Here is a 13,775-nt window from a genome sequence, read left to right as displayed (position 1 = left end):
CACATAAATACACATAACAATAACATAACTGCATAATATGAAAGAAGCATATAAAAAAGATAATTATAAAGAAATAATGAATAAAAAATGTGTTTTATTGCCACTTTACCTTAGAGACAGGCCAACGCAGGTGTAGGATTTGCTACGCCAGGAAGAGACAGACGATCGGCGAGAAGGTAGACATGGTGTTAACATGTTCTTTAAATAAATACTCTCTCTCTCTCTCTCTCTCTCTCTCTCTCTCTCTCTAGTTCTTCTTCACTGCTAGTGTTAGAGATGTCTATTAATTTTTTTTCTGAGAGAGAGAGAGAGAGAGAGAGAGAGAGAGAGAGAGAGAGACAGACAGAGATTAAACAAAAATGAGAGATTAAACAAAAATGTATTGTGTACATATGATTTTTAACAGCGTTACCGAGTTGGAAGACAGTTAAATGTAACTAAAAAAACAATATCAGCGAATCTGAATTCCTTTATTAACTAAAACAAATATTGATACAAACACACTCGTGTGCGTATGCGCAAACACACACACACGCACGAGGAGACACGATCGGCGAGGAGGTAGAGATGTTGACTGGATAACATACCGTAACTTACACTACGGAAATTTTAATCTAACTTAGCTTATTTATTTATTTTTCTAATTTTTATATTTCATATTTTTTACATTTTTTTTCTTTTGATTTTTATTTTCATTACTTTCAGTGACGAGTTTCGGTATGTTATCGCAGTCACCATCTCTACCTCTTCCCCGACCGTCTCTCTTATTGCGTAGTAATTCTTGCACCTGTGTGTGTGTGTTTGTGCATACGCACACGAGTGTGTTTGTATCAATATTTGTTTTCGTTAATAAAGGAATTCAGATTAGCTGTTATTACTTTCTTAGTTTCATTTAATTGTTTTTCAACTCGTTGACGCTGTTAAAAATCATATGTACTCTAAACACATTTTTGTTTAATCTCTCTCTCTCTCTCTCTCTCTCTCTCTCTCTCTCTCTCTCTCTCTCTCGGAAAAAAAATAATAGACGTAGACGTATCTAACACTATAACAGCGAAGAAGAACGAGAGAGAGAGAGAGAGAGAGGAGAGAGAGAGAGAGAGAGAGAGAGAGAGAGAGAGAGAGATTATATTTAAAGAACATGTTAATGCTATATCTAGAGAGAAACAGAAAAAGAGAGAAGTCTTATTTAAAAGAGCTTGTTAATGCTATCTTGGTTTTCTTTGCTTCACTTTTTTCTTTCTTTCTATTCATCACGCTGGCCCTTCTCACAAATGATCGTTGCTAACAATCTCTTTGTCCTTTATCCCTATCAACAAAAGGCGTTCTATCTCTTCCAGGGTATTGCTACGATGTCTTGTAATAATGGTGATCCCCTTCGATGGTTATTTGCTTTAATGGCTGCCTTCAGCTTGATGATCCTCGAGATCATAGGCCTATTCCGGCCATATTGTTTAGCCATACAGTATCACCCACATGCACACTGCTCTCATGTTTTTCTATAATTTCTTGCTTCAATTCTAATGAAAGAATTGCCTTCTTCCTGTTCTGAAACTTAGCTTCTTAGGCACCATGATTATAGGTAAAATAAAAAAGGAAATGTGAGAAAAGGAAGAAAATAAGCACTGTTAATAACAGACCAAACAGAGGACAACCACACGATACACACAAGAACAGAGAACTGAGCACTCGACGCTCAATGGCGTAATGTTTACTTCGTGTCTCGAAATAAAATTCGGATGTAGAGTCAAAAATTTGCTCTAATTTTACTTCGGATGTTGGAAAATTCGGATGTAGATACGTTCGGATGTAGAGGTTCCACTGTATATATAGATATATAGATATATATATATATATATATAGATATATATATATATATATATAGATATATATATATATATATATAGATATATATATATATATATATATATATATAGATATATATATATATATATATATATATATATATATATATATATAAAGTTATACAAGACAAAGATACAAACAATTGTACTGCTGCTAGAACGTTCGAATTGACAGAAGATGGTGCAAGATTTGATAAAGTGATAATCTAAATTAAGATGTTTTTTTAATGAAAAATTAATATATTACGCTAACATAAATGTTATTACTACCGACATCAACGCTACCATTAAAATTATTGAAAGGTTAGCAAAAGAAAATGTTAAATATTGCTGAGAAGGCTACTATGACACGAGGCTTGCATCTTCTCAGCTGGACTCGTGTAGATAAAAAGTCAATTTCATTGCTGACAGGGAATTTTTCCTCAAATAGGCTATTCATCATGAACTTGAGTCAATAATGTGTAAGGTAAATATGGTTTCATTACCCCTATCATCAGTTATTTAACAGAATATTGATTTATATCAGGAACAATTTATTTTCTGTCTTGTAACCAAATCCAGTCGCAAGTCGATGACTACTGGTACTATTTAGTTCCGTAAACACATGAAATAGAAAAATTTTCCCTGAAAGCCATCATGTCGCATGTACTCCTCACAAAGGTTAAATAAAACGGATTTTAAGCGAAGCGAAAAATCTATTTTTGGGTGAGATGGCCATGTCGTCCTGATGGAAGTTCCTTGGCTTCCTAAGGGATATACAGTACAGTATATACTACAGTGATATTCCCAGAGAATTTTACCTTTAGGTATCCAAAATTCTAACTCCTGGCGCGAATATCCTTAAATTTTCTCTCAAGGATATCGTAAAATATCAGAGGACGTATTCTTGACACGCCACATAGCAATCTGCACCCCTAATAGCGTTTACGCTTCGAGGAGGTGTGGCAGAATAAAAAGGGAGCCGTATCAAGGCTACCCTCGTTCTCGTACTACTATTGAGTATGACAACAGCGCCATTCCCACTATGGCAGACATTCCTTGTAGCATTGAGCATGGTGTAACAGATGCAGTACAACAGGGGGGGGATACGGTGAAGATCTTTTCTTTTTAGAAGAGTTGGGTGGGTCCATCAGGACGACATGACCATCTCACCCAAAAATAGATTTTTCGCTTCGCTCAAAATCCGTTTTTTGGGCTCAAACCATGTCGTCCTGATGGAAGCATGCCAGAGCATTAGTGTATCTGTGGATTTTCATCAGTGCCTTAACCTTAGAGCGACCTTTTCTATGGTCATGGGGACCAATTGAGACAAGTGACGTCACCGTTATTCGTCATTATCACTAATCATAAACAATGTTAGTGCTTCCTGCCTCCTACAGGGAAGAGTCATTCTAGACAGTAGAAAAGGGGTCTCGAGGTTAACATATATTGTATGACCAAACATAAGTATACACTGAATATACACGTAGTCTCATAGTTGTATATTTGCTGAATTAAAATCAGTGTCTCTTATATCTATTATTTGTGAGCATATAATTATATGAGGAATACTTACTTTGGTAAGTCGAAGAACTCTGGCATTTATACATGCAATTGTCTGGCGAAAGCGGACGCACTACATTCTAATAGACATTTATTCCTAATAAATGACTAAAAGAGATGGTTAGTAAAACGAATGTAGTATGACAATGGGATTATACCTGTAACGAGTACAGAGACTATATTTCTTTCTTGAAAGGAAGAAATGATGAGTGCCACTCTCAGACTGAAGAAAATTTATAAAACAATTTCTCTTCATAATTCCTGTACTGGTTACTTCTATCTGCACTGTGTACTACGTACACCGGCACTAGTGCTATTTGTATAATTCCACACCTGGGATTTTGAACAGAGCTAGTGTCACCATGGTAACACTTAATCAAAAGAGGTCACACCCAAGGAGGGATGACCGCTTCTCCCTTTAATTGACAGTCCCAGTCAATTAGCTGTTCATCGTAGAATTTAGACGGCGGGTTAAATATTCTAACCGACTTCACCACATACTGCTTCGGATCATGGACTTGCTTAGCGTAGTGCTTATAGAACACTCTGGATGATTCTCACCCAGTACATGTGTGAGGACATGTGGGGTCCCAAACCATTAACTGTTTACAACAGTAATTAGGGGGTAGGGTTTAGTACACTACCTGCCGCCACTACGAAGTGTTTCAGTTCAAGCACTTGTTTTGCATAGTGTTTGTAAAACATTCTGGATGATTTCCATTCAGTGTATGAACGAAGACGCTCAAAGTCCATATACTGAAAGAAGTTCAGTGATGAAGCAATCTTTCTTGGATCATGACCTGCGGGAGTACTGTCAGGATCCGCTCTACGAATAAAGTAGGTGAGCTTCGCCCTCAGTTGTTTCAGGGATAAATTTGATCCAGAAGTTTCTCCTTTAAAGAGCTGTCCTCCCCTGAAGTCTGAAGTTCTACGAAGATAGACCTTTAGACACTCTACAGGACATAAAGAGACATCTTCCTTCAGAGGGCAGATTCTCCAGGGACCCCATCTCTTAGTGGGTAGCTCGTTTTTAGCGAGAAAGGATGGATCAGGAAAGAGATTCAGTTCTCCCACTTCTGTGAACTGAATGTGACCCTCATCTCTGGATAGGGCCACTATTTCACTAACTCTAGCCCCAGAGGCTATAGCAAACAGAAAAATAACCTTTTGGGTTAGATCCTTAAGAGAACAATCTTCATTGTTCACAGATGAGGCATAATGTAGGACCTTGTCCAAAGACCAAGAGATGGGCTTTGGAGGTACTGCGGGCCTAAGCCTAGCACATGCCTTCGGAATCTTATTCAAGATTTCATTCGCCAGATCCACTTGAAAGGCATATAGGAGAGGTCTAGTCAAGGCTGACTTGCACGTATTTATCGTATTAGCCACCAGACCTTGGCTATGAAGGTGGACAAAGAAGGACAGACAGAAGTTCATTGAAATTTCTTTTGGTCCTTTTGCTTTCACAAACGCAACCCACTTTTTCCAGGAAGACTCATATTGTCTTCTAGTTGACATAGCCTTGTATTCTTCTAAGAATTCTATATTGCCTTCTGAGATCCCAAATCTTTTTCTAACCGCTAGGGTAAGAAAATCATGAAATGGAGGGTTTGGGTTCTCCGTGATAAAACGAAGGCAGTTAATTTCTGAACCTTCGGAAATATACCTAGGATCAGAGCTAGGACCAGCCTCATCTTCAACTTCTTCATTAAGGAGGACAGATTGTTCTTGGGCTATCTAGGAGCCAAAAGAGCTACTCCTCCTTAGAAGTATCTGAGCCTGTTGAGGACCTTCAGCAGGTGGTTGGATGGGATGAACAGGTATACCCAAGTCCATCCCTTTCATTCTAGAGACATGTCGTCTATCAGCCCCACTAGAGGATCCTCGTATGGGGCTACATATCGAGGTAGTTTCTTGAAGACGCTCGTGATGAAGAGGTCGAATTGCAGTTCCGGGACTTGTTCCCATCTGGGAGGGAATAGGTCTGCGTCCATGGACCATTCCAACTCTATCGGCTTGGATCGAATTAGAGCATCCACTGTCACATTGTGGATCAGTTGTATATGAACTGCTGACAGGTGCCATCCCTTCAAGAAAGGGATGGATAACTTCACCTAGACTGTATGAGACGTTCTTTAGCACTATCGATTGTGACGTCTTATTATTGCTTCGATGTCCCAGATCAGTCGTAGGAAGTCTGATCTGTGTGGAGGGAGCTTCCCCACTCATGATAGGACCAGCAGAGTCTTGGGACTTTCGTGCTTTAATTTTTGTTAAAGAAGCGATCAAAGAGGGACTGATATCAGTCTTTTTTATCTCTTCAAGCATTTGATGCGTATTTTCTCCATGCTCTTAACGCATCTTTCCGCTGTGCTCTTTGCACTAGGTCTGTCACTATTGCGAACTGGGGAGAGTTTAGCGCTTCTCCCTGTTGGCGTCTTGGAAATCTGACTGATTACCGAGTCTCTTGACAGACCTCGCGAGCTCCTTTTATATTTCCAAGGGAAAGGAGAGTTGATGTGACTGTGGGCTTCAATGGTTTTTCAGCCATTAAAACACTTGAGCTGGAGAAAGTCAAGACTTCTAGAAGCTTATCTTGCATCCGTGATGTCCCGGGAACCGGGTCATTTCTTTGAATGCACATTGGCCAGCCACTTCGGGTGCTGCCCACCCCAGCCTCTCGTCCAGGTATATTAATGCCTGAACCATTTCTAGGCTTGATTTTAACGTGACTAAGTTTGCCAATCCTATGAAGATATTTAGGACTGTGAGTCCGACATGTATCTTTCCTAGGATGTATGTTACTATCTGTAACTTGAATTCTAGATAGGAGGAAAGGGGGTGGTTGACTGGAAGGTTCCGCAGGACACCTTTCAGGTCTGACAAGACAACGAACACCCCTATTCGGAACAAAGTCCATATGTTCGGAAGGATTAACATTCTGAACTTGCTGTTTTCTATGAACTTGAGTGGCAACAAGTTCAGAATGACTCAGAGATTTCTTGAGTCCTTCTCGTGAACACAAAACAGCCTTCCCTGGAACTCGATGGACTATAGTTTTCTTACCACCTGTATGCTCTATAGCTCTCAGGTATACTCCTCCAGGAGGGTTTTGAATTGTAGGAGAAGGTAAGGAAATGATGGTGGAGACATTCCTGTTTCCCATCAAGGTCTCATCTTTAATAGGCTTTGGACCGAAGGATCGAAGGCCCTGCGATCCTGAAGGAACGTTCCTCCTAGCAGAAGCGTCTCCATGCTTCAAATAGTCAGTAGGTTTAGACTTTTGACCATTGCCTGTGGCACCGTGGTCACTGGAATAGTGGGGTGTTGTTGAACAGCCCGGATATTTCCAGCATTTCCCGTCTTCTTTTTAGGTTAGGGACCAACAACCATGGAAGATTTTCTCTTTGAAAGGATGCCCCACTTTTGGAGAAGACTTATGTTCTCCATGGTGGCGTTCTTAATAACTTTCTTAATTACCTCATGTGGGAAGAGGTCTTTACCCCAGATGTTGGAAGATATTAGCTTCCTTGTTTCGTGTTTCACTGTTGCAGCAGCGAACACAAACTCTCTACATGCTCTCCTAGCCTTCATAAAGGCGTAAAGGTCCTTCACTAAGGTAGCCATATGCATTTTGGCTATGACCATGAACATGTCTGGGGTATTTTGGTAGGTTGAACACAACTCTATGTAGTTTTGTAGAGAAAGGGAGGTTGCAAGTCTCCCCTTTGTCTCTTGTTCATTATACAAGAGCAACTTAGATAATTTGGGGAGACATACATTAAATTGTCGACTTGCGACATCCGCGTCTAATTTTCCTACTGAAAAGGTCAAATGGACTTCCTTCCAGTCCTTTTCCTGTCTGGGAAAAGCTGGTGACAGAGGCTTGCACTCTTTGAGTGTGGGACATGGCTTACCCGCCTCCACCGCTTTGGCAACAGATGTAAATGCCTTCCCCATAAAGGGGAATGAGAGTGAAGTAGGAGCAAGAAAGGAAGGGTGTCTGTTATTCAGTGAGAATACCTTCGACTCTGAATAACCCGCCTTTTTCAGACTACCCGAGAGGATAGCCTGTGCCTTATCATGGTCGAGGATCATGACCTTCTTTGGTTCCGTTCCTTTTCTTGACTTTAGTTCGTACCTCAGTCGAACCCAACAATTAGGGAAAGCATCAAAGTTTGGCCAAAATTGAATTTTGTCCAAAGGAACAGCTCCCATTTTCTCTGAGATGTAGAGATTGCCATTTAAAATCGGCATTGGCTCCGCAAACCTCAAGGGATTGGTTTTGGAGCATGTTGGTAGATTTTGATCCATGGGTCGTTTGAATGACCCTTGGGAAGCAATAAGAGAAGCTTTGCGAGGCTTTATCTTGCGTTTTGCTTCCTGCTTTTCGTTTTGTTTACGAAAGCTTTCTATATGATTATTCAGTTGGATACATAATTGTACCATTCTATCTAATAAAGGGGTAGAAGACGAAGATGTCGACGTTGATGGCTCTATAGTCGGCATAGGCGGAGGAAATTCCGATACGACATTTTCCTCTTCTACCCTGGGGCACTTCTTGCCCTCATTCCCAAAGGTTATCTGGCAGTCAGGGGATGTAGTTGGTGCCTGAGGCACTACTATTTCCTTACTTGCTTTCGGAAATAGTAGCTTACGCATCCTATCATTAGGTAGGAAAGGTCCCAGAGAGATTTTTTTGGAAGCCTCTCACCCAGTTGCGTAATTTGTATTGAGCTGTATCCCTAGTCTCCGTAGACTTGGGATTTCCAAAACCTTCAGACATTAATGTCTGACATATATTGCAACCCTGTGGGTTCCAATAATGTAGGGATCCAGAAATAATATTGCAGGGGGCATGAAACCTGCAAGTATTATGACAGTAAAAATACTTGCTCTTGGCCTTGCAGGAGACTGCAGCACAAGGTATCTGGTGTTCCTCCTGTAAAGAAGGAAAACCAAATGAGTATACAAAGGATTATCTCCCTGATAATCAACATGCAAAGGTCATCTACAACAGAATAGCTTAGGATAGTAAGCTATAAAGGGATAGTAGGAGATACATACTTGTGTACCCCTGTGAGCAAATGCTGTTACCTCCCCTCAGTATTAACTACTGTATATGGAGATTCCTCTATCGAGTAACTCCAAGTAGAAGGGCTCTTACCCCTAGGGGTAGAGAAGTACCAATTCACTGTCCCAAAATAATGTTAATACTGTGGAGTCAGGATGACTGATTCTCAATCAGAATATTGAAGAAAAACTATTCACTCAATATAGGAGCGGTACCAGCGGAATGCTCGCACAAGGGTACCCAAGGTATGTTAGAAATTCCTACTTTATAATGGTACTGTAGTTTTCTATTTGCAGTAAGTCTACATTGCAATTTACTGGCTACTGTACATCATGTATTGTAGTTTAGTCAGTATGCTGCCTTCATAGTAGCATTTCACAGTACGGTCCAGCTAGCATGAAGCCAGCTGGACTAGGGAAAATAAAGACATATATTTGTGTATCCCACTCAGCCTATTTGCTGTAGCCTTCCTTACAATATTAAATTATAGTTTCTTGATCAGGGAGACTCAAGGATAAAGGCTCTACCCTTTAAGGGTTAGGAGTGTATCACTCCTGCCTTGAAGCTATTTGATATTGTAGGGTAATCCGAATACTGATTTCTAATCAGGATATTGAAGAAATTATATTCATTCAATATGGGATTGGGTTCAGCAAATGCCTGTTGGATATCCAAGATATATTGGAAATAACTACTAGTATAAAATATATAGTAGTTTTCTATCTGCAGTATATTCTATACTGTAGATATACTGGCTACCTGTATAACATATACTGTAGTTCAGCCGGCATGTTGCCAGCATAGCTAGGTCTTGCCGGCATATCTAGTATGCTAGCCAGAGAGAAAGATAGCATGGAGGAAAGGCTACTCCTTTACTGTGTATGTATACAGTAATTAAGGATGTAAAAGTCTAATTCAACTGCCTTTCCTCCGAAAAGAAGGTTCTAATGGAAGGGGAGAATGTACCAATCAGGCTTCCATCCAGCTACAGTACTGTTGCCGGTAAAGTGCTGCTAATACACTGCCGGCAGGCTAGCCTCCGGCAGTATCAGTACAGTCGGCGTGCTGCCATCTAAGTAAGCACTTATCTGTACTGGCCTGGCCGGCGGCATTCCGGCAACAGAACTTGTGAATAGCAGTCCAAGGGAGAACTGAAGAACCTTGGGGATAGAAAGGGCCTTCCCACTCTCAGCCATCATGGCTGCCAACAGCCGCCAGTTGCCGGCACCCATCTTGGCTGGCGACAGTCAACGGCTAATGGTAGGGACCATAGCTGCCGACAGTATGCATTGCCGTCAGTCATAGTTACTGACATTCAACATGGCCGCCGACAGATGTCATGGCTAGAGAGGGAGTCTGGCCGGCTCCGGCAACCTAGCGGAAATGGTAAGGTTGCAAGATGCCGGCCCAAAGAAAGACAATGGCTCGGCCATCAAAAGTGGACAGAGGGGTAGGGAACAGGGTCCTTTATAGCGTGTGAAAGGAACTGACAAAATTGTCAGTCCTACCACCTCTTAAAAGAAACACTGTTTCAGTATCGGCAGAATCCTAGGTGACAGGAGAGTCTCAGTTCTCCACCCTAGAGATTGCCGACACAGTTAAGGGGATGGCGGCATTGCCACCTCCTCTCAACAAGGGAGAAACAGAGTTCCAGTGCCGCGTCATCCTAGGCAAAAGAAGATCACTCTTCAGCCTAGGGGACTGCGGCACAGGACTAGTCTTCTAGTCGTAAGGAGAAGATGGTATCCTACCACTACTTCAAGTGCGGCTAGGGAGGGCTAGCCTCCATTGCCGGCAGCCTAGCCGGTAGGGGAATGATGGTATGCTACAACCCATTCGCCCTGCCTACAGGTCGCCGACATAAGACTAAATACTCTGAGATTCTGACTAAATCCCAAAACCTGCTGGTATACCACAACCAGCGGTCTAAGGGAAGAGACAGGAAAAACCCTAAGCTAGTCATGTCTTAATAAAATTCATGGCACAGCCAGTAGGGTTGTAGCCTGAAGCTACACTCAAGAGGGAAAAGAGATTACCATTAAATCTCCGAAGAGACATGTAATGTTTCATATAATTCTAGGAGGTATCTGTCTCCACTTGAATTGAAAAAAACAATACACAAGGGTAACCGGGGAAATGTCTAAACGTATAATAAAACGCCTAGGTTGGGTTACCTAGGCTAGACGAGATCTCGGTTACCTAAATCACCGAAACTCTAATTATACGATCGACATGGAAAAGGAAAATTATGCACATTATCAAAATCTTTACGAGAATAATTGCCTAAATAGTTAAATAATTGAAATAATTAAATAAAGCTATTTAAAACTGGAAGTCGTTCTGCTATCTAAATAACACATGCCTAACGAACGACGGCGCCCATGGCGCCTCCAGTAACCGGCCTAGCCCTTAGGCACAATAAATTACTCTAATTTCATTGTGAAACAGGAGCTAAATTATACTCATAGTAAAGACCCGATACTCAACTTTCCAGAGGTGGAAGAAGGAGGAGAAAGCATAATTATAATCCTGTAAAACGATCGAAAAGTTAGATCAACAGGGAATACCACCAAACGAAATCGCTACAAAATAAGGAATGTCCGCCATAATGGGAATGGTGCTGTTGTCATAGTCAATAGTAGTACGAGAACGAGGGTAGCCTTGATACGGCTCCCTTTTTATTCTGCCACACCTCCTCGAAGCGTAAACGCTATTAGGGGTGCAGATTGCTATGTGGCGTGTCAAGAATACGTCCTCTGATATTTTACGATACCCTTGAGAGAAAATTTAAGAATATTCGTGCCAGGAGTTAGAATTTTGGATACTTAAAGGTAAAATTCTCTGGGAATATCACTGTAGTACATATATCCCTTAGGAAGCTACTTTAAGGAACTTCCATCAGGACGACATGGCTTGAGCCCAAAAAAACACAGTGCTTTCCCTATACAGAAATGCTAACAACTTCAGCAGGGAAGACAACTTAAAATCCAATAAACGGTTATCACAATCCAGAAGCAGGATACACCTGCGCATTACCAGAGTTACTGAAAAACTGAAGAATAGGAAAACTATTAGCGTACCACTTACCATCAACTAGAAGATTGTAACATTATTTTACTGGAGGTTATGTATCTTTGAAAGAAACTGGGAACAATATTTTATAAACATTTGGGGGTAAACATCAATAAACCGAGATTCTGGAGTAAAAGCAATATGAACATCGGGTAGGGTCAAAGAAATGATCATGTATAAGTAAATTTGTTTGTATATATCCATACAAACTAAAGAACATCATTCCATTCATTCAAAACTTACTATTCAAACCAAGGTGCTTCTTTGCTCTGAAAGGTGAAAGCTTTTAACATATTGGCATGGAATAAGATTTAAAACAGACAACTGAAAATCCAGTAAATGACCGAACTTTTGAAATGTGTCATCTATTCATTAATGAAAAGGCAGTATTAATACAACAAATGAACACAACATACTCAAGGCCTTTTGCAATACGGCAATTACGCATAAACCAACCCAGAATTTTCGTATAAACAAGGAATACACTAGCTACGGTACTACAAACAATATAAGTGACAAACTTCCCCATCGCCAAAAGCGAGCTACAAAATTTATCATAAATTACACCCAAATTAATTTAATTATAATTTTATAATCATAACATGTAATTTTGCTACATGAATACATGCAACTGCAGCAATTTAATTCTTGGAAAATGCTACCCAAACCCCTGATATAGAAATAAACGCAGAACCCCTGAACATTTTAAACCTGGCATACTCGCAACTTTACCTCATACTGAGAAATGGTTAATACCCACATGCAAAATGAAAATTACGCTTTTACAATCACTAATACAAGATAACGCTTAAATGATCAATACGAAGTATAATATGCATACGCAACTAAACCAAGAGCAACCCTATCACAAGATTCAATGAACTTTAACAAGTTACTGTATAATGTTTGGCTTTAAACTTTTAACGGAACTTTTCCTAATAGACAACCATATTGAGCCCTTCATTCAGCGCATTGAATCAAATATTGAACAGTAAGCAACCATTAAACCTTTATAGCTACAAAGACCTAACACTTAAATATGAAAAATACAACGGTTCCCTATACTGACCTGCAGTCCGAGCGCATGCAATGTCCATTCTGAAAATCGTGACATAAAACAAGCCAAGAACTTCGCCGCCTATCTGCTGAAGCAAAGCCAGAGGAGGGGTGGTTAAATTTACAACTGTCGCCTCGGGAGCACATGTTTCGCAAAAAATCACGACAAATTCCTCGTTCCTCTTTATTTCCATTGTTTTTGCTCGTATTTTTTTTGACATCCTTTGGACCACCTTGAAGAGCTTCGTCTGCCTTTGCCTTGCTGCTAGGATCGTCACTTTTAAAATCCTCATTCTTGGTTTTAACGCTGCTGCTTTTTTCTTTATCATCGCCACCCAATCTGCCTTTATCAAGATCTGAACTTTTCTCATTTTTGGTTGATTCTTTACTATCCTTTGAACTCTTATCCTCTTTTGCACCTTCCTTATCCAATAAATGCATATTGAGAACAATGGGTACTCTCTTCGGCTTCTGCTCTGGATTACTTGCCATTTTGCTGTAAGCAGAGGGATTACCACAATATTATTATGCTACAAAACTAGGCTTCTCATATGAAATCATTTTGATAACCAACACTCCAAAGCAGCAAAATATCCTGACTTTATTCACAATATTGTAGGATATAAGATTGAGAGGAAAATAATAAAATGGAAATCAAGAAAAAAGAACCAAAAGATTGACAACCAAGACCAGGCATCAATGAAAAAAATGAGGAAATACAACACAGTAGAAATATGAAAGAATGTAAATCAAAATGCACATCAATGTTTTGAATTCAACTAATATTACAAACAGCATTTTCACATAGTATTCTAAAAAATGTTAACATGAAAATCATTATAGGTTAATAGTATTATTGTATTTAAAGTTAACTTATTTGTTATAGCTTTTTGGATAATTTTTTTTCAAGATACAAACCATTGCCTTTACCATTTATAACTTTCCCTGCCTTGGAAATTATATAACTAATTACCTGCAGAAAAGAAGTGTAGAATAGGTCTTTTGTGAAGAGTAATCACAATATGCTCTGATGTTTCAGGCTCGAGTCACATTAAAGGTACATGGTTACATATACTCATACCATGAAAAATTTGGAAGTAATTTATATTTTTTCTAACGATACAAACCTTTAGCTATTTGTGGGGGTATTAAGGATGAGCCACTAAAAT

General features: G+C 39.9%; 1 protein-coding gene across 6 annotated transcripts in view; it reads right to left on the bottom strand.

Moving 5' to 3' along the window:
* The window catches only part of LOC137646994 (uncharacterized), a 175,330-nt gene that overhangs the window by 89,094 nt on the left and 72,461 nt on the right, over positions 1-13,775 (bottom strand). For 5 of the 6 annotated variants that reach the window (XM_068380081.1, XM_068380082.1, XM_068380080.1 and 2 more), the window contains one exon: positions 12,620-13,102. The exons of the other annotated variant lie outside the window; for it this stretch is intronic. In XM_068380081.1, the coding sequence (XP_068236182.1) occupies positions 12,620-13,098 (479 nt within the window). In that variant the 5' untranslated portion in view covers positions 13,099-13,102. The remainder of the gene's footprint in view (positions 1-12,619; positions 13,103-13,775) is intronic. 6 annotated transcript variants of the gene reach the window in all.

Source organism: Palaemon carinicauda, chromosome 9 (assembly GCF_036898095.1).
Source record: "Palaemon carinicauda isolate YSFRI2023 chromosome 9, ASM3689809v2, whole genome shotgun sequence".
NCBI lineage: Eukaryota > Metazoa > Arthropoda > Malacostraca > Decapoda > Palaemonidae > Palaemon > Palaemon carinicauda.
Note: the sequence above shows the minus strand (reverse complement) of the source record. Positions and strands in the feature narration are given on the sequence as shown.